The 21,289-nt window shown below is 38.4% G+C and overlaps 1 protein-coding gene across 1 annotated transcript in view; it reads right to left on the bottom strand.

The window, feature by feature from the left end:
- The window catches only part of DAW1 (dynein assembly factor with WD repeats 1), a 44,307-nt gene that overhangs the window by 17,480 nt on the left and 5,538 nt on the right, over positions 1-21,289 (bottom strand). Inside the window, exons 2-6 of the mRNA XM_046019604.1 lie at positions 16,329-16,401; positions 12,393-12,537; positions 10,668-10,726; positions 7,627-7,749; positions 3,413-3,512 (exon numbers count right to left, since the gene is read on the bottom strand). Coding sequence (XP_045875560.1) covers positions 3,413-3,512; positions 7,627-7,749; positions 10,668-10,726; positions 12,393-12,537; positions 16,329-16,401 — 500 coding nt within the window. The remainder of the gene's footprint in view (positions 1-3,412; positions 3,513-7,626; positions 7,750-10,667; positions 10,727-12,392; positions 12,538-16,328; positions 16,402-21,289) is intronic.

Raw genomic sequence — 21,289 nt, 5'->3', positions numbered from 1 at the left:
CTGGACTCCCTTCCATAATTCCTCCCGTGGCCACACCCTGTACCTCAGTGTCACTTTTCTGAGATTCACTACCTGGACATCCATCTCTCAGAACGATTTCCCAATGCTTCCACTTTCATCCTTACCAAGCCACCCCCCACACACACAGATATCTCCTGTCTCACTGAGACCCCTGCCTTTTCCTGGCCAACCCCCCATTCAGGTGACACCCTGGAAGCATCATTCCTTCCAGGGTCCTCAGTACCTTCACTCCTTGTCTTTCCCTGGCACCGTCCATGTCCGTACGACTCCTGACAACTGTATCAAGCTGGCATTTCTCTCAGTCGTTGGCACTCCCTTACCCCTCAGCTTAAGAAAACTGCCTGGCAGATTGCGGGTGTTGTTCGTTCGTGTCTTTTCTCCACAGCTGTCTCCTCAGCACCATTCCCTCCTTACTTGAATGTGCCTCTGGCTCTGTCCATTCTTCCTTTCCACACTTCTGCTCCCTGTCTGTCCTCATCCCTTCCCCATAGATAACCTGGCTTTCTACTACTTCCCTGAGAAAACTCACCTGTGGGGGGAACTTCCTCACCTGGTCCTCTCTTCCTTTCCCTCCACTGTCAGGTGCAGAGGGATCCCTTTTCCCTTCTCAGACACCCTCTTTGCCCTGCACTCCTACTGGAGACATGCCCACTCATTTTTCCCTACGTCTATACTGGGTGCCTCCTTATGGCCCATAAATATGTTCGAGCTCTTTCCACATAAAAGTAAATCCTCCCTTGACTCTATGTACCTCATTTTTAGCTACCTTTTTCCCCCTTTCACAATCAAATTCCTTGGAAAAATAGTGTACCATCATCACCGCTTGCCCATCCCCCAATATTTCAACTGCTAGAACCACTGACTAAGTGATCGGAAGGCTCTGCTGGTCACCCCCACTGGGGCTCCCTGACGCCTGCAGTGTTGACTCCTTTCTTCTCCATATTTTCTTCCTTCTTGACAGCTTTGATGGTGCTCTGCTTTTTTTCTTTTACCTCCTATCTCTTTTTTGTATCTCTTGGAGAATTCTTCTCTTCCCCAGGTGCTCAAGGTGCCATCACACTTCACCCCCTACTGACTCTTTTCCTTTCAGAAATTGTAATTCTCAGCAGTTCCCATGGCCACCCTGATGCCTGTGACTCACGCACCCACGTCTCCTTCCCCGACCTCATGCTCAGTTCAACCCCAAAAGGCTTCTGTGAAGACATCGCATAGGCAGCTTGGATCAATCTAAGACATGCAAGTCATATGACCACAAACCTGCTTGTCCCTTTTATATAAAACCCTGCCATTTCTGAAGTTAGGGAATCACCCTGGAGCCCTTTTTTCCTTCATGCCTCACATCTGTCTGATAACCCCTCCAACTCCTCCACTCCAGCCTCTCACTTTCTCTCACCTGCCTCACGACGGGCCTCCGTTGTCTCTGCTTGCACAGCAACAAGATGGCCAGCTAGCCCCTGTTTCTGATCATACACCATTCTGCCACAAGAATGACCTTCCCAAAGAGTAAAAATGACCACGCTATCTCCCACCTAAAACGTCTCAACACATGGCATTCTCCACAGGATAAAGTACAAATCCCTTAGCACAACATATGAATCAACACAACGGCCTTGCCAGCCTCTCCCACTCTGATCACGCTCACCACGTGATATGGCTTTGAATCCCGTGCAAGGGCACTAAGACATGGTACCTTTAACCCAGGCAGCTGGGCAGCACCAGGGATCCTCAGCCAGCACTTATGACCACAGCAGCAGGCAGCTCCCTCCAACCCCCCACCCAGTGTGGTACACAGCCATATTGGCCTATTCTGTGTACGTCATCGGTTGGGGGGAAGGTTAGCAAGTACTTCTCTGGCCACATGGAGTCATCTGAGGCTGAAAACACCCACCACTGTTGCACACCCGCTCTGGGCATTGGCCAGTGCAGCTCTCGCTGCCCAGAGAATGTGCTATCTACCTGCACAGACTTTCCTTATCATCCCCACCATCAGGGTGCTCCCCTCTGTGACCACACTAAACCCCCCACCAACTTCTAACATGCTACAGTGCATCTCTGAACTTACTTATCGATGCCTCTACTCCCTCCAGTGAACCACAAAGTCCCTGCAGGATAAGAACCATGTGTGATTCTATTTGGTGTGCCAAACACATAGGCCAGGGCTCGACGCATAGTCAATAGGTAGTAAATAATTATTGGACTGATGTTGCTGACTGTGAAAAATATCAGTCTTCCTTGGAACTATATATAAAGAAAACTTTTTCAAAATTCCAAGGGAGCATGAAAATGAGGATCATGTTTTTCTTGAGAGTTTGGACATTTACTTACTCTCTCTATGCCTTGGCATCTTCAACTGTAAAATAGGGAAATTTCTAGCTCTTAGGGTAGTAGTGATGAGGTGCAACTAAGCTAATATACGTAAAGGGCTTATACATTAGCAAAAAACTGTCTTTTGTGCACACTGAGTGCCATTAACAGGTCGGTTATAATTTTGCACTGCCATATCCCCCAGTGTCTAGAAAAATATTAAACATAGCATGAGCCCTTATTGGATGAATACATCATGAATCTGAAGGATAATTATAAATTTATTCCTAAAATAAGCAGCCTGTTTATTTTTAAATGCTATCATTTTTCCCATAGGATGCCAATTAACTCACTAATTGTTATAGGATGTAACGCAGAATTGGCCAAGGGCAAGGTCTTCCCAAAAGCGAAAGCTATTTAAAGTAGCAAACTATTTATGCAAATTTGAGTTCTAATGATATCCAGAAAACAACCAGACTAAATATTTCACATGATATAAAAAAGTTACTTTAAAAACTATTCTAAGAATTTTATCAACCCTCATTAAGTCAGTTCTTTAAAAGCAAGTCACTGAAAAAGAAAAAGTGAGGCTGGATATGGTATTCAAATGCAATTTTCACTTCGCACATCTTCTTAGTCAATGTAGGATATGGGTATTTGACAACAACTGTAAGATATAAAAACTCAAATAGTTTATAAATTACTTTAATGCCTCCATATAAAATATATACAAGCTGAAAATACTGGATGTAATTGGAAAATTTTTCACAAAGGTAGAACCACTCCTTGTATAATGGATTACTAAAAAGAAATAAAAATGATGCATTGATGTAGGTCCATCAGTTGTAACGAATGTACAGGTTTGGTGCGGGTTGTTGATAATGGGACATGTTTGGGGCAGGGCAGAGTATATATGGGAAACCACTATATCTTCCACTCAGTTTTGCTGTGAATCTAAAACTGCTCTTAAATATAAAGTCTATTAAAAAAAAGAAAAGAATAGAAAAGGAAGGAAGGAAGGAAGAAAGAAAGAAAGAAAGAAAGAAAGAAAGAAAGAAAGAAAATGCAATAAAATAAATATACTCACTATTTCTGCTGTGTGACCCCTAAAGGTATGGTAACATTTTCCCGTTTCTACACTCCATAGCTTACAAGTCTTATCGAAGGACCCAGTGGCAATTTTGTCACTAAGATTTAAAAACAAATGTGGATTTTGAAAAAAAAATTCAAGCACAGTATATGATACACTGAATTAAGACAAGAGGTATTAATACATGGGTTTATCTACTCAGGCATTTACTTTTTTTTTTTTTCCCTTTTCAGCATAACAGAATTCATTGTTTATGCACACACTGCTCCATGCAGTACGTGCCCTCCATCATACCCACCACCTGGCTCCCCCAACCTCCCACCCCCCCCGCCCCTTCAAAACCCTCAGATTGTTTTTCAGAGTCTATAGTCTCTCATGGTTCATTTTTAAAACAAAAAGCAATCTGGCATTTGTTTCAGTGGACAACAAAATTAAGGTCTAATTTTTCAATAGTATCAGTTTATATGTTTAATTTTAAATATTTTATGTTAAAATATTGCATTAAAAATAATAAATTTATGTTTGGGATTACAATAAGCTTTTAAATTAGCAAAATGAATATGGTACAAAATTTAGTTTAGAAAATTCTTACCAAATGGAAATAAATAATGTATGAGTTGCAGGGACACAAAAAAATTCTATTAGCAGGTCTACTGACAAGGATAATGTTGAATTTAAAAGAAGAATGAAAATATTTATATAATTATAATTATAATATATAATTATATATATATAATTTAATTTATACCATATGACTAGATAAGGTTTTGAGAACTTAGTGTCTCCTTGGGAAAATAATGCTAATATTACTCTAATTATAAGGTCTTTGAACAAGAGGGAGGGTCTAGAGAGGAAATATGGTGAAGACCAGTACCTTGCAAACAAGAGGCTTCCTGTGTATACTGGGGAGCAGGGTTACTATCAACAATCAACAGGTAAGAGTAGGTTGGCCTGTTTGACTTTCATCATAGAACTAAATCTTTTCCTTTACCATTGACTCGTGTCTTTTAGGAGACTTGTCTTTTATAGCAAGTTGTCCAAATGTTCATGCAACTGGGTCATCAGTTACAATGCATGATCACCATTCAAAAGTGTGAAGTGTCTTAAGACCAAAAATACATATCCTAAAGCAAATTCTAAGTGCTTGGCACAGTTGCAGAATTCATATTTTATCCAAACTAACACCAACGTCCTGTATGTCTCCTTTGTTCTCAGGCCACCCACATAGTGTTTCTGTGGTCTCTGATTCTAAAGGAAATGAGGGGGGCGCCTGGGTGGCTCAGTGGGTTAAGCCTCTGCCTTCAGCTCTGGTCATGATCTCAAGGTCCAGTGGGTTGGGCCGCTGCCTTCGGCTCAGGTCATGGTCTCGGGGTCCTGGGATCGAGCCCCGCGTCGGGCTCTCTGCTGTGCAGGGAGCCTGCTTCCTCCTCTCTCTCTGCCTGCCTCTCTGCCTACTTGTGATCTCTGTCTGTCAAATAAATAAATAAAATCTTAAAAATAAATAAATAAATAAATAAATAAAATAAAAAAGAAAATAAATGAGGTCCTTTCTATCCATGCTCTAGGGACATTTTTTTTTTTTTTCTGGAGAATACCCACCCAACTCACCTAGAGCTTCCTTACATTCAAGGCTGGTTGTCAACTCAAAGTCTGCACTGGCTCTCTCTCCATCCAGTCTAGGCATTCCTCATCAGCGGCTGAAGTCCACCAACTTCTGCTCAGACATGCTGAGAGCCCTGTGTGCTCTTTTCCTGCTCCTTCCCTCAATTTCCCATCCCTCCTGCCCCTCAAACATATTGTCTCAAATGCTGTTGTTTCTCAGTTAATTACTGTTTGGTCACGCACTGCTCTATATCCATATGCCTCTACATGAGAAAAGATAATACTGATCACATATCTTTTTAGAATTACTTTATTGAATCAAAGCTTACTCCTGACCTAATATATAGAACACATAAACACTAAACTGGCTGAAGTTCATCTCTTTCTCTCTCTCTCTCTCACACACACACACACACACATACCCTCTTATTCTTTGGTGGTTATCTAGAACTCATTCTGCTGAAACCCCAATGCCCCCAAATGCCCTGGAAAATGCTGCTTTAATCTGTACATAAACCATTGAATTATGTAACTGGACAAGAAAGTTTTTCATCAGGGGGTCTTGGTAGAATCCAATAAAAGGGCCAAAAGGTGAAGGTTTCCTGACCTCTCTCTCCCCCCAAAAAACTTTGTTCTCAGATAGGCATGCAAAAATATATCTTTTAAGTAGACTTTATGTGACATGGTAATATAGAGACTATACTTTTAAAGTGCTTTAAATAACATTGCAATTAAAATAGAAATTATACTAGAAGTAAAACATGATCATTTATAATTTCAATAAAATCTTTCTCTCCCACAGATGGGGAAATAAGGCATTATAAAAATTATCATTCCCTACAATGTAAAACTGTATCACATCATAGTTAAGTTTTTGGTAATGCAATTGGAATATTTAATCATTTTAATATACCAATTAGGTCTGACTGTGCCATCACAATTAATGTTTTAAAAGTGTGTTACATTTTAAAGAGATGTAATGACATTAGCAACCTACTTATCAAGTTTTTAATATTTACGGTATAGAATTCGACTCTAAGTGCATCAAATTTTTATAAAATTCCCTTTTATTGCCCATGCCACTATCTTACACTGCTTTCATCATCTCCTGAATCTACCACTTTATCTGCCTCCAATCAATCTTCCTGCCTCCTGTTTCTTCCCACTCCAAACCCTCTGGCCCCTTGTCTCTGCCATAACAGCCCTCCTGAATAACACTTTCATTGAGTCCCTCTTTTGTTCACAAAGTTTTCATCACAACTCCGTCCCCAGAACAGAGTCCGAACTACACAGAACACTATGATCTTGACCACTTTTGTTTCTCACCAGGAAATGTCCACTAGAGAGCTAGGGGCACTGGGCGAGCCCACTGAAGTCCCACCTAACCTCCGGAGCTGCAAGGTGCCCTCACACAGGATGTCCTCCCCCTTTCCTCTGTCTTCCACCTTCCATGCTTCTGCTTGAGCCTCACATCATCTTGAAAGCCTCTACCAGGAGAAATCACACGGGTCTTTCTCCTCTTAACTTTTAAACCATTTGCTGTTTTTTTCTAGTCATCATAATACCTATATTTATTGAAACAGCATGGTGAATGGAAAAAGTTGGTAAGTCATCAAGAAAGACACACATTAAAATTTTTTACTCAAATATGCAAGACCAAAGCCTTTTCTTTGGCTAACTAGAGCTCATTAAATGTCTTCCAGGACCCATATCCAACCTCTACCACTTCCAATTCTTTTCTTAAAAATGGGATGAGAATGTAAACATACTTGCAGAACAATCTGAATGCAAAGATTTTCTAAATGTTTCAATGTGCTTTCTAATTATTGCGTTGATATCATCTACAACTTCATGCAGTAGTATTCTTTTCCAAGATTTGCCTTATCTATGTTTTCACAAAAAACCAAAAGCTTTGTTTTCATAGTCATATTTCATTAGTTTAAGCAATGTTTAAATAAATACCATAATTACAATTGAAATCACAGCCACATAAGCTGACTGATGGGCAAACACAACTAACTCTTGGTAGGTTGCCTAACCAGTGAGACAAGAAGCTGGGCATACCAGTGGGTGGCGCAGTTGTTGCAAGCATTCAGGGAGCAGAAGGAGAGCTAGAGAACTAAGTTAATCTGTTGAATCAGGTAACTAGCGGTTGGTTGAAAATGCAATTATATTTTGTACTGTTATGTATCATGTTACTGTACACATTTTTTCCCTGCTAAAGATGGTAAGTTAACTTTTAAACAAGGTAAACCGTGCTATGTGGGTATGTATGTCAGGGTCTCCAGAGGCCATTGCTATAACCCCAGTAGGAACTGTCTGTCAGAGAACTCTGAAGGGAAGGGATTGAGCTCTGCTTGAACTTGAATTCTCGCTCTCCTGTTTACTATGTGATCCTGGGAAGGGTACTTGAACTTTACACACTTCCTATGAGAACAGTAATACCTGTCCCAAAACCCCTTTAAACACTGAAGAAGGTATTTAGAAGGCTTTCAATGCACACATCAGGAAATTGGCAAATTTCAGTTCTCTTTTTTCACGGAGGGGGAGAAAAATAAACAGATTAATGGATTATTAAGGCATAAGTGAATGAGTGAATGTCTCTGTACCCGTATGGATTGTTGAATGCTATGGCATAGACCACATTCCTGTGGCCTTCCAGGGTGTGAAGTTCCTCTCCAGATGCAGTGTCCCAGACTTTACATGTCCGATCATAGCTTCCTGTGATAAAGCTAACACAAGGAATATAAATGAATCACAAAGTGACAATAGCAGGGTGTTTATCCTCATTTTGTTTTTACCTGCAATATTGTAAGCCCATTTATCTTGGTTTTTACAATGGAAATTGTGGATACAGAACAGTGAATTGGGAACAATATCTAAATCTTTGATTAGAAACTTTCTGATTATCCCTAACTCAAAAAGGAATCACTAAATAAAATACAGAATAATCCTTTCAGGGGCGCCTGAATGGCTCAGTCAGTTAAGCCTCTGCCTTCGGCTCAGGTCATGATCCCAGTATTCTGGGATTCAGCTCTGCATAGGGCTCTCTGCTCAGCAGGGAGCCTGCTTCTCCCTCTCCCACTCACTTTGCTTGTGTTCCCTTTCACTGTCTCTCTCTCTGTGTCAAATAAATAAATAAAATCTTTAAAAAAAGAATAGCCATTCTTATAAATAGTTAATAACTAAAGCATTAATCATAACGTTTTCTGAAATTCTAACGTATTTCAATAAACAGCATCATTCTTCCCATTGGTCCCACCATAAAATATGAGCACCATCTTTGATTCCTTTAATTCCCTCACATCCCACACACAATCTATTAGTAAATCCTGTTAGCCCAATCTCAAAATACATCCCTAGTGTGGCTACTTCTCACAGTTGGCAAGAGAGGGAGGCTTCATTGCCTCCCTCTCTTGCCTCAACAAATGAAGCCATCTTCTAATGGGTCTTGGCCAGTACTTGGTCTTTACAAGTCTGTTTTCCACACTGAAATTGGAGTTATTTTTTTTAACCTTCCTTAGATGGCTTCCTAGCAATCTAGAGGAAAATCCAAATTCTGCTCATGGCCCATAAGCCCCGCAGGAATGGCCATCTCTGGGACTTCAACTTTGCCCTAAAGCACACCCTGAGCTGCCATGTTGGCTTTTTGCTTGTCTCTGAAAAACTCATTTTTGTTTTTCTTTTTTCACACATACTAGTTCTTCCACCCATCTGGTTTACTGCTGCAGACCCCATGACCTGGAACATGACTGGCACACTAGCAAGTGTTCAATGAACATTTGCTTAAGATTTGCAATCCTCTTACATGACTATCCTACTACAGGAATAATTAGCATGTTGGCCTCTCAAATTTTAAAGTAAAATAATAGTATCTCAGTTATTCCTTAAATATTCCATCAGGAAATATACTTCCCCGACACAGAAAAAAAAAAAGCACAAAATTAGAAAGCCAGTCTCTACGTCAAATGATAATGATAAAAGCTGAACACAAATCCTGACATTGAAACTCAAATAAATGAAAGGGCTGAGAAGACAGTGTATCTATGATTCCTCTCTAGGCATCTCCTCAGAGCTTCTTCAGGGATGTAAATTAGTACATTCGTGATGGAAGACAGGATGGTGGTTCCAAAAAAAATTAAAAATAGAACTACCATATGATCCAGCAATCTCGCTTCTGGTTGCATATCCAAAAAATGACATCAGAATCTCATAGAGCTATCTGCACTCTCATGTTCTTTGCAGCATTGTTCACAGTAGCCAAGATATGGAAACAACATAAATGTCTATCAAGAAATGAATGGAATATTATTCAGCCATGAGAAAGAAGGAAATGCTGCCATTTACTACAACGTGGATGAACTTAGAGGACATTATGCTAAATAAAATAAGCCAGATACAGAAAGAAAATATTGTCTGATCTCACTTATATGTGGAATTTAAGAAAAAAGTTCAAAGTCATAGAAACATAGAACAGTAGTCACCAGGGGTGAGGAGTGGGAGAAATGGAGACACATTGGTCAAAGGGTATAACGTTGCAGTTGTGTGGGATGAATAAGGCTAGAGATGCAATGCACAGGCATAAAGACTGTAGTTAGTAATATTGAACTGAATACTGGAAAGATGCTAAAAGAATACATTTCAAGTGCTTCCTTCACACACACAAAAAAGTGGTAACTGTGAGGAGATAATGTTAATTAGCTCAACTGTAACAATTACTTTACTATGTATATGTATGTCAAATTATGTCACCTTAAATATCTATAAGTTTAATTTTAAAAAAGAAATTTCTTTCTTTTTTTTTTTTAATTTCTATTCCTTGGTTGTTAAAAATTAGAAATAAGGGGTGCCTGGGTGGCTCAATGGGTTAAAGCCTCTGCCTTCGGCTCAGGTAGTGATCCCAGGGTCCTGGGATCGAGCCCCACATTGGGCTCTCTTCTCAGCAGGGAGCCTGCTTCCCTTCCTCTTTCTCCGGCTGCCTCTCTGCCTGCCTGTGATCTCAGTCTGTCAAATAAATAAATAAAATCTTCAAAAAAATTAGAAATAAAGACTAGGAAATGGAAATATGGAAATGAAGAGGTGGCACACAGAGGATTCTCAGGGCAGAGAAACTGCTCTGTGTGATGTCTTAATGGGGGATCCCTGTCATTACACATTCATCAACCCCTAGAATGTATGAAAGCAAGAGTGACCCCTAATGCAAACTATGAGCTCTGAGTGATAATGATGAGTTTGTTAATGTAGGGCCAGCAAAGAGGGAATCTGAGGGTGTTTGGGGGCCAGGTGTACATGGCAAATCTCTGTACATTTTGCTCAATTTTGCTATAAACCTAAAATAGCTATAAAAATATTCTAATAATTTCTTTAATAAATTTTTTTCATTTAAAGATTTTAAAATTTTAGAGGCACCTGGGTGGCTCAGTTGGTTAACCATCATCTGCCTTCAACTCAAGTAATTATCTGGGGCCCTGGAACTGATCCCTGCATCAGGCTTCTCACTCTGGGGAGAGTCTGCTTAACCTTCTCCTTCTGCCGCCACCCCCTACCCCCCGCTCGTGCTCTCTCTCTTGCTGTCTCCCAAATAAATAAATAAAATGGTCAAATAAACTAAAATTTTAAAATTTTAAATAAATAAATTTGAGAAGCTTACCATGAGCCTGATTTATTAAGTGCAACATTAGTCAATGGCAGTATATGTGCTCTGAGAACCTTCAATGAAAGAAATCACAATTTGTTTTAAACTGAAAAAAATTAAGTTTAACTCATTAATTTTAGCTTCAAACTAATGAAGACATTCAAGTTTGTCTTAATTATAAATAGACGATAGTCACTATCTGAACAAATAAGAAAAAAATACATTGTGTCTTCTACAATTAAGACCATTAAGACATTTGATAGTTACGAATAATTGCAAAAACATAATTAAATCTGTGTTTTCCATGAATTTGATTTTAAGATAAATTACTGATATTAAATAAGATATCAAATAGCACTAATTTATAATATTTTCTTTTAAATACTGCACATGGGGGCCCCTGGTGGCTCAGTGGTTAAGCATCTGCCTTAGGCTCAAGTCATGGTCCCAGGGTCCGGGAGTCCTGGGATCAAGCCCGGGATTGGGCTCCCCGCTCAGCGAGAAGCTTGCTTCTCTCTCTCCCACTCCCCCTGCTTGTGTTTCCTCTCTCTCTATGTCCCTTTCTGCCAACCAAATAAATAAAATCGTAAAAAAAAAAAAAAAAGAAAATAAGTAAATAAATACTGCACAGGTTTTGTAAATATGCATGAATAGTATATAGAGGAGATACACCAAATATGTTTTAAATATAGATTTTACAATTTGTTATTACTTTTGGACTCCTAAACTCCTCTAGAGTCAGGATATGTATTATTTTATTTATCTTTCAATTTCTACATTGTCAAGCACATGGTGGATGCTTAATATTTATCGAATGAACATACATAAATTGGATAGTCTGTTTACAGATAAAGTGATTGACGAGGCTGGACCAGACCCAGTTATTTCTACTGCCAGAGTATAATTATTAATACTGTCCCCTTTCCCTATCAAAAATATTCCCTTTGGAGGATAAATTACAAGGTCCTGTGAGTTATAGAGCTCATATTTGGAGTTAAATAGTGCCACCTGCTGGAACAACGCGGTATCATAAGAATAATTTCTTAATCTTTCAATAATACAGTTAAGGGATGACTACAAAAGATTGAAAATTTTCTTTCAGATAGAATATGTCAATTATAATAATTAAATTTTCTTATAGTTTTATTTAAATCATAAAAATAAAATCAGTGTAATATGAAGCAATACTAGAATAAACTATTAAATATTGTTAAATAAATAAGAAAAACTAAAAATGTCCTGAATAATTGACTATATTTGTGATATTTTTACTTTAACCAGCAAAAGCTGATTAGAAAAAAAAGGTACATTTGCACTGCATTTAAATTATTATAGAAGTCATATCAATAAATAATTTACTGAAATATAGTTTAGTTCACATGGAATCAGAAAATATTAAGTTATTGACGTACTGTGAAATACAACTTCTTGATATTAGTCCAACTGGAAAAAAATTTAATTCTTCAATAACTTAAGACAACCTTAATGGTCATCCTTTAAGTTTAACACTGTAAAGAACAGCCAAACTTACTAAAAATCTTTCTTTAACTTTTCAAGAAATAAATGTCAGAATTTCATTCAGTCAGTCAATAAACAAACATTTGTTGAGACTTAGTCTTAGCAAATATATGTGAGGCACAGAGGGAAAGAGAAAATATAATCTGTATTTTGTCTCAAATTGGTAGGATACCAACTAATTCATTGAAGTTCCTCTATTTAGTTTTTTAAAATACTCATTACCTTAAAAAGATAAAATTTGTGGTTGCTGTGCTGTCTGAGTTTATCTTGTAACCTCTGTATTAAAAGCTTTACTTGATCTGATCTTGAAGCTGTGATTAGAGGCTCTGCTTTTTGTATTTCTTCTGCTAAGGCATTGACATCGGTGCTGAAATTCACCAAAAAAAAAAAACCAAACAAAAAAAAGAGTTACTTTTTTTCTATGCCGAAGTTTGCATAGACATGCATTGCAGGAAGAATTGCATTGTGTTATGAAGCACATCTATAAAATGTCAAAACACCATAGCCTTACTAGGAGATTTCGGGGTAGGGGGGATACAAATCAGTAAAATCAAGCCTGCAGAAAAGTGGCTCAGGTTCTTCAGAATGCACCGTCACGAACCGCGTCTTCTCCTGTGGAAAGTGTGCAAGAATTATGATTTGCTCACCTGAGAAGCCCAAGTGCATACTGGTCCTGCACATGAGCTCTTTATTTTCTTCCTGGTTTTTTTTTTTTTTTTTTTTGTCTCTTTAATGAACCCATTCAGAATGTTCCTGGTACCACTATATTTTGTACCTGTATATGCTCTCTTGTTTAAACAACCCCCTAATTTAATGCTTTTATCATTAATTATTTGAGGGATGAAAAAACTGAGGTGTGGAAAGATTAAGTTTTAAATATCTTTTCGGAAAAGAGAAAGTACCTAACCAAAAATGGACATTCAAAGAATGATGATGATTAATATTTCATATGGACTATAGCATCATTCTCAAAAAAAAAAGCTGCTCTGAGAAGTATGAATTCAACTTTCCCCCAATATTCAAATAACCTATGGCAATGCTGATTAATTTTGCTAGTCTGGAATAATTGTTCAAGACAAAGAATAATGCCCATAAACCACAAAGCAACCAAAATAGGTCATTTTGGCTCCTCATGCCAAATTCTGCTTCATTAGCTGTCTGTCGCAGATGTCACTTCTCAATAACCCACCTACCTCTCCTACCTCTGTCTCAACAGCTGCTTCTCAGAAATGCAAACTCAGATAAGCAAGCCTCTCCTCTTCATAAATAAATAGTTCCCGAGCTCCCGTCCACGTAAGGCACTGAGCTGGAAGACAAGTCATCCCACTAACATTTACCGTACTATTACTTGGGCCCTGGGAGGGTAAAAGACACAGTCCCAGCTCTCAAGAAATACAATGTATCAGAATCAGAATAAATATTTAGAACAGAAATGAATCAGCGGTAGTTTATAATGATGACTTTGATAAATTCCGAGAGAGCCAGTTGTCCAAGGGCTTATAGTTTCCTAAGAATTAAGATGATAATGCCTCTTGGAAAGTTTTCCAACCATTGTTATAAATCAAAACAGATTTCCCAGCAAGAGCTAAATTCACCAGATATTCACCAGATGTATAGATATTTAATCTGTACATCCCAAGCCTGTGGGATTCTAATTGTTCTTTTCCAATATAGTAACTCCAGAATGTCCCCTATCGTGCAAATATTTTTATGTGCAGAATTCTTCTAAATTCTTGAGAACCAGAAGTAACATCCATACTTTTTTTTAACTTGACATTTATATACTACAAAGCATGACTACCGCATCCTAAAGACCTACACCTTTTTGAATATAAAATCCATATTTTTCTGCCTCTCTAGCTGAAAGCTATTCTTTCATATAAACATTAATCTGTGCCACTCATGTGACGTCCCACCCAATACAAGTTGTTTCTCAAACTAGAAAACATGTTCACTGATGTCGGGATTAAGATTTTTTATAGACTCTCATTGACCCTAACCTAGAGCTTTGCATGTAGAAGGTGCAGATAACCTCATGACGGACTCAATAAATGAATGTCTAACAAAGGAACTTTCTATATGCTGGCATAATCAGTAACATGTGCCAGTTACAAAAATAACTGACAATCCTGACTTGATCTTAGACCTTGTCTTCCCTGAAAATAGATAAAACAATGACTTCTACTTGAAATTCAATGGCATTATCTTTGCCACTATTTATTCTTTGGTTAAACAATAAACGATTGAGTACCTTCTTTGTGTGGTCACTTGGAACAAGAAGAGGACTCAACATAAACCATCACCACCCGAGCCACTCCCTGTCCTCACCCTCAGACGAGTTCCAGACCTCTCTAGTGGCCACAGTTCTGAGAAGCCATGTTGTTTGGGCTCGTTTCAAAACTCAAGAGCAGCTCATCTACTACTATTTAACTACAGTTATGTGAGAGGTGCCCTTGCCATCGGTTTCTGTTCCCCTCCCCGATAATCATGACAAAGGAGAAGGATAGTCACAATGGGAAATCCCTTATTTCTCTGGGTCAACAACTCTTAAACAGGTCTCATGGTATTTTTGTTCCATTTGAAAATTTTCTCCCACTCAAACCATCTTTACTTTATCTGAACATGGGTTTCCTCAGGATAATCACTAATCTGATTCTGTCTCTCAAAGTGGAATTTTGCCTAGGATTGATTTCTTTATTTTTTCCCTTTCTTTCTCTCTCTCTTTTTTTCCTCTCTCTCTCTCTCTCTTTTTTTTTTTTTTAGTTTTGCATAGCAGCATAGGATTTCCTAAAGAGAACGAATTCTGGGCAGTATGATCTCATAAGAGGATTTCCTAACTCTGCCCCACGACAATTAATGAGGAGGACGGAATGCAATCAGTCCTGTGAGCTGTTTATCTACCAGGAAAGTAACAGGCTCCATTGTCTTCTTAAAATTCCAAAAACCAGTATTCCTCAAAAATGTTAAGGTCATCAAAAAGAAGGGAAGTCTGGGAGAATCATTCACCAAGAGGAGCCTGGGGAGACTTGACAATGAAATGTAATGTGGTATTTTGGAAAAGAAAGAGATAATAGGAAAAAAAAAAAAAAGGAAATTGAATAAGATATGGTCTTTAGTTAGCAAGAATGTTTCAGTACTGGTTCACTAATTAGGACCAATGTACCACACAAATGTATGATGTTAATAATAGGGGATGCAGGGCATGGAGTATGTGGGAACTCCTGTCTTCACAGTTTTCTTTTTTTTTTTTTTTTTTCCATTTTATTTATTTTTTCAGCGTAACAGTATTCATTCTTTTTGCACAACACCCAGTGCTCCATGCAAAACGTGCCCTCCCCATTACCCACCACCTGTTCCCCCAACCTCCCACCCCTGACCCTTCAAAACCCTCAGGTTGTTTTTCAGAGTCCATAGTCTCTTATGGTTCGCCTCCCCTCCCCAATGTCCATAGCCCGCTCCCCCTCTCCCAATCCCACCTCCCCCCAGCAACCCCCAGTTTGTTTTGTGAGATTAAGAGTCATTTATGGTTTGTCTCCCTCCCAATCCCATCTTGTTTCATTTATTCTTCTCCTATCCCCCTACCCCCCCATGTTGCTTCTCCATGTCCTCATATCAGGGAGATCATATGATAGTTGTCTTTCTCCGATTGACTTATTTCACTAAGCATGATACGCTCTAGTTCCATCCACGTCGTCGCAAATGGCAAGATTTCGTTTCTTTTGATGGCTGCATAGTATTCCATTGTGTATATATACCACATCTTCTTTATCCATTCATCTGTTGATGGACATCTAGGTTCTTTCCATAGTCTGGCTATTGTAGACATTGCTGCTATAAACATTCGGGTACACGTGCCCCTTCGGATCACTATGTTTGTATAAACTATTCTAAACTAAAAGATTAAAAACAATAAAAACAGGTCTATTTAGGGCAAAAAAAAAAAAAAAAGGCAGACAGACCATCCTTTTCCACCTCCTCCCCATCCAGCAAGACATTCAAGACGAACTCACTGAAGCAAGCAGGAATTAATACAGCACCACTAGAACATTGTTCTAGCAATCTGAGTTCATGCAGCTCATCCACACATCATCCTGGGTCAGCGTTTTCCAGTAAAAAATCTGGATATGAAACCCAGGTTAAACTGAGCGGCTAGTTTACCTGGAACTGAGGTTGAGCAAATCTATGGATTTGGTCTTCAATTCTCCACTCTTTTCATATTCCAACATAATTCCTACAAAAATAAACAAACATGTTATAAACCACTTAGAATGACAACAGTGTCAAAAGTTAATCAACTTTGCCATAATTTTTTTCATTTTTTTAATTTTTAGAACTTCTCTGCATAAAACATGTGCAGTGATGTCTGATTCTAAAACAAGATAGTATGAACTCACTTTTTCCTAGTGCTTCCTCTAAATACTCAACAGGCAATGTTAAAATAATTGAAGGTTGGATAGAGGGTAGACTGGCTAGAGGTCTCAGGACTTGAGCAGTGACAGTGTGATGAGTTCCCTGGATTTTCTGTTTATCTCCTATATACCCCTAAACTGGAAACCAGAGCAACTTGCTGCCTGGAAAACCAAAAAGCATAGACAACAAAAACCAAGCAATAGCAAAGTTTGCTCTCTGTGGCCAAAGCACCAGACAAAGGGAAGTCAGACAAAGAACTAATGGGGAACCCTAAACACTGCTCCATAACTGGGGCTCCTTATGCAGTCTGATCCCCCAGTAGAAAGAAACCCTGTCCCAGTCACCCTGCAAAGCTGGGCCCCAGCAGTAATCTGATCTGCCTGCAGCAGCCTGGCTACAAAGACCCAGGCCTCCTCAACATCCTCAGCTGGCGCCCCAGGGGGCTATCCAATCTGTCTAGCAGCCACTGGGAAGTCCCAGGATCATTCAAAACCCATTTCACAACCAAGTCATTGGTGGGCAGCCTCATCCACCCTCAGAAGGGACAAAAATGAAGTCCTGGGATATCCTGGACCCCACTCTACAACCAAGTACTGAAATGGTCTCTTCCTGCCTTTCAACCAATGGTGTCACCAGGACTAGAGTCTTGTCCCCCACACTGTTCTGGAAGGTTATTCAGTGAGAGCCGGCATATTGGGAAGTACCTCCTACCTTGCAGGTGGCACCAGCTGGAACTGAGCCGGAGACTTTGCAGCACCAGAAAAATGAAGCAGACCAGAATAACACTGCAAGGGCTCATAAACTTAAGCTGCCATTGGAACTGAAGACCACAAAGTAGACAGAACCTCTATGCTAAATCTAAACATGGTGACAGGCCTGTCAAAGTAGATTCAGATAGGATCAAGAGTCTCCTAACGTAAGAACCAAAATGTCCAGGATGCAATAAACAGGAAAAGACAATTACTAGACCCCAATACCCAGTATATAATTAGAAAACCACCCATCACACCAAGAACCAGAGAAAGATAATCGACAAACACGAATATGGAGGTGAATCTGATGCTGGGATTATCTGATTACCTCCTTAAAGGAGATGTCGAAAATACTTTAACAACCACTTACAAATTCATGTGAAACAAATGAAAAAATAAAATAATCCCAGAAAAATAAAAGTTTTTTTAAACAAACTAAATGAGAATTATAGAATAAGAAAGTTCAATGGACAAAATGAAGAACTTGTTGAATAGGTTCAGTAGGAAAATGGAGATGACAAAGGACAGAATCAGTGAACTTGAAGACAGATCAATAGAATATATTCATTCTGAACAACAGAGAGATAAATTATTAGGAGGAAAAAAAATAGAGTCTCTTACCCACTTGACTATACTACCTCTATAAGTATGGGTCAGTGGATCTCAAAAGTTTTGGTCTTAGGACCACTTTATACTCTTTAAATTATTGAGGACACCAAAGAGTTTTTGTTTTTGTAATATTTTCCATATTAAAATTGAGAAATTTTTAAATTATTTATTAAACTGCTTTAAAATAATAATAATAAAGTCATAGCATGCTAATATACAAAACATTTTATAAAATAAGAAGAGTAGCATAATTTTACACTTTAGCATGTGTCTTTAATATCTGACTTATTGAAAGACAGCTGGATTCTCATCTCTGCTTCTGCATTCAAGTGGTTCCTACACAGAGTTTCAGATGAAGTATATGGGAAAAAATCTGGTTATGCACAGATATGTAGTTGGAAAATAAGAAATTATTTTAATTGCATTTCCAGGTAATCGTAGATAATCTTCTTTAATACTGCATTAAAACTTAATAACTAGTAATCCATAAAGATTGGTTGCAATATAGAATCTGAAACCACATCATTTAATTCTTCATATTCTGTTATATTAAAATCCATTGGTCTATCTCACACTTTCAAAGGATCTTTTATTCATGTATGATTTATCATGTATCAGATATCTGAAAAATATTCAGATCATGCATCAGACATCTGAAAAATATTCGTCTACTGAGTTATACACATCTTCTAAATGTTGACATATATCATCACACAATATCCCCCCAAAAAATCACATTTGTTAATATCACTAACAATATCTATCATCAGAAAACTCTTTCAGGGTCGGTATGCTACCCAACTCATGGTGGTAGATGCAAGTTTCCTGAAATTCTCATTTTTGCCCAAAGACTCAAATTTTATCACCAGCAAGAAATGCTAACAGTTTGGCCTCAAAGTTCCTGGCTCACTTTGCTCTTTTGCAAACAAAATGTCTTCCAAATGTCCAAGTCTGAAAGTCACATTTGTTTTTCAGTCTTTCAAGTACAACTGGTGTTCCATGAAGAAAATGGCTGGTTCATCTCTCAGTCACATGGCCATACAAGTGTTTTCCTCAAAACAACTATCAAACATCTCTGTGCAGCAGAAGTGCTTAATGAGAACTTTCTATTTCATTAGGCAGAGTGCAAGTACTCCCAGGTCAGTATTTGACTATGTTACTAAGTTTTACCACTTCATCAAGGGCATTCCTAAGTGAAACTGAGGGGTTTTTTTGTCCTATCACCAGTTTGTGTCAGTGAGGAATACAATGACCACTATGAAAGTTTGTTGCCACCACCTGATGTGGAGTTAAATTTCCAGAGATTTCACTTCCCAGTGCTTTTGTAACCAGTAATGCAAATGTCAACATCGTGAAAAAACCAAGTGGTATCTTATTGTTACTATGGAAAGAGATTTGGCCTTGAGGCCCCACTGAAAAGGCACAAGAGCCCCCAAGGGTCCTCCTACAATTTGAGAATCGCTCCCCTAAGATCATATATTTGATATAACAGATGTGATTCCAGAAGCATTTTAGATCAATAGAAAATAGGAAATTCTATTAAACACATATTTATGTTCTAGAGCACTGAACCATTGAAATAGAATGAGGCGGAGTTGAAAAGGCATGTACATGGCATCAAACAGATCCAGGTTTGAGTTCCAGCTCAAGTCCCTACTTATTTCATGATACTAGTAATCTCTTTGTACCTCAGTCTTCTCATTTATAGATAATAATTTCATTTTTCTGGTTGAAATTAAATAATATGTATATAAAGCACCTGGCATCTAGAAACTCATTAAGTATTTCTTATTATCTAGTGAATAATCAAATATCGCCTTGTGACACATAGTCAAGTATTACTTAAATTACACCTATGCCTTCTCTCTCTGGTGAGACTGTAACATCTTTGAGAAGAAAACCATATGCTTCTTTATACTTCCAGGAGGACCCTCCTTGGAATGAGTCGTGATGATTTATGCACTGTAAGCACATGATTTGGCCAGCTTCAAGTAGAAGCAACACTGTCAAATGGATTTACACCTTCCCCTCTCTGGCCTTCATTTCTCCCTCAGAGGGGTCTGCCCCTCCCCGTTGTCTTTATGATCTTTCTGCTTTCCATCCTCTCCACATCTGACTCACCAGACTATGCCCTCCTGGGTCTGTCTTCTCTTTATCCCTAGTGTCTACCATGAAACTGGTGCACAGAACTGTTCAAACAGAGCTTGTTGAATACAGAAGCTAACTGACAGATGATTGGATGAGTACCCCTAGAATGCTTAATGCAATTGACAGTCCTTATCTTTACGACACACAGACTTTCAAAAATAATCAACACTATGACCAAATCTCCTCCTTCAAATACAATTATCCATTGGCTTTTATGAAATCTCTCTGTCTTTTTTCTACTTGGTTACTTTTTATTCTCCTTTACAGATTCCTCCTCTTACGACTGACCTTTAAATACTGATTTAGGTTAGGGTTCGGGTCTAGGAATTCTCTCTTCACTTTACATTTTTTTTGTCTGTATAAATCCACCCATTCCGATGGCTCCGATTACCATCAGTATGCCGACAATTACCAGTTACAATTCTCCCGTCTAGACCTCTGAGCTCTAGATGCATGTGTATCTCGCCTGTACCTCAAACAAGTCCGGGATCTTCCCCCTAAATCCTGCTTCTCCTACAGAGCTTATTTCCAAGGGTCAGACCTCACCACTCAGCCAGCAGCACAGCTGCATTCTCAGGAGGAATTCATCTCAACACAGTCACGCTACACGGATTTGGCACAACTTAAGTAGGTAAACCCAAGCAGCTGTTGTATAATGAAGTATAAGGTTTTAGAACCAAAAAATCATTCCATGTGCTTTTAATGACCAGGGCACCCAGACACAGCAGGCAAACAACTGTAACTAACCTTTTCAAAAAATTACAACGTTGTGAAAATCTTTTTAAAAACCTCTTTATATGTCATGTGTTCTAGAAAAGATTTAAAGAGGCTTAGAAAAAAATAAATAAAATTCAAAAAGCGAAGATTGGAAGTAGTAAGAATTAGATGCATTGACAAGGGAAGGTTCAAGTAAAGGAAAGATCACATCTATAATTGCATTGAACATTTAAATATAAAATTAACAAGAAATGTGCAAGGCCTAGTCGTACTATGGAACATAAAAGAAAACTGTGATAAATGAGGACACACATTTCTAGATGAGAAAATGTAATATTATAAACATGTCAAATCAATCTATGAATTAAAGTAATTAGAATGACTTTATTTTTTGGAATTTGAAAATTTACCATATATTATAACAAACTGTAAAACAAAAAAGTGTGACTCCAGTCAACATAAGTGTGACTTAGATCAACATAA

Source organism: Meles meles, chromosome 9 (assembly GCF_922984935.1).
Source record: "Meles meles chromosome 9, mMelMel3.1 paternal haplotype, whole genome shotgun sequence".
Lineage (NCBI taxonomy): Eukaryota > Metazoa > Chordata > Mammalia > Carnivora > Mustelidae > Meles > Meles meles.
This window is presented reverse-complemented; position numbering and strand designations above follow the sequence as displayed.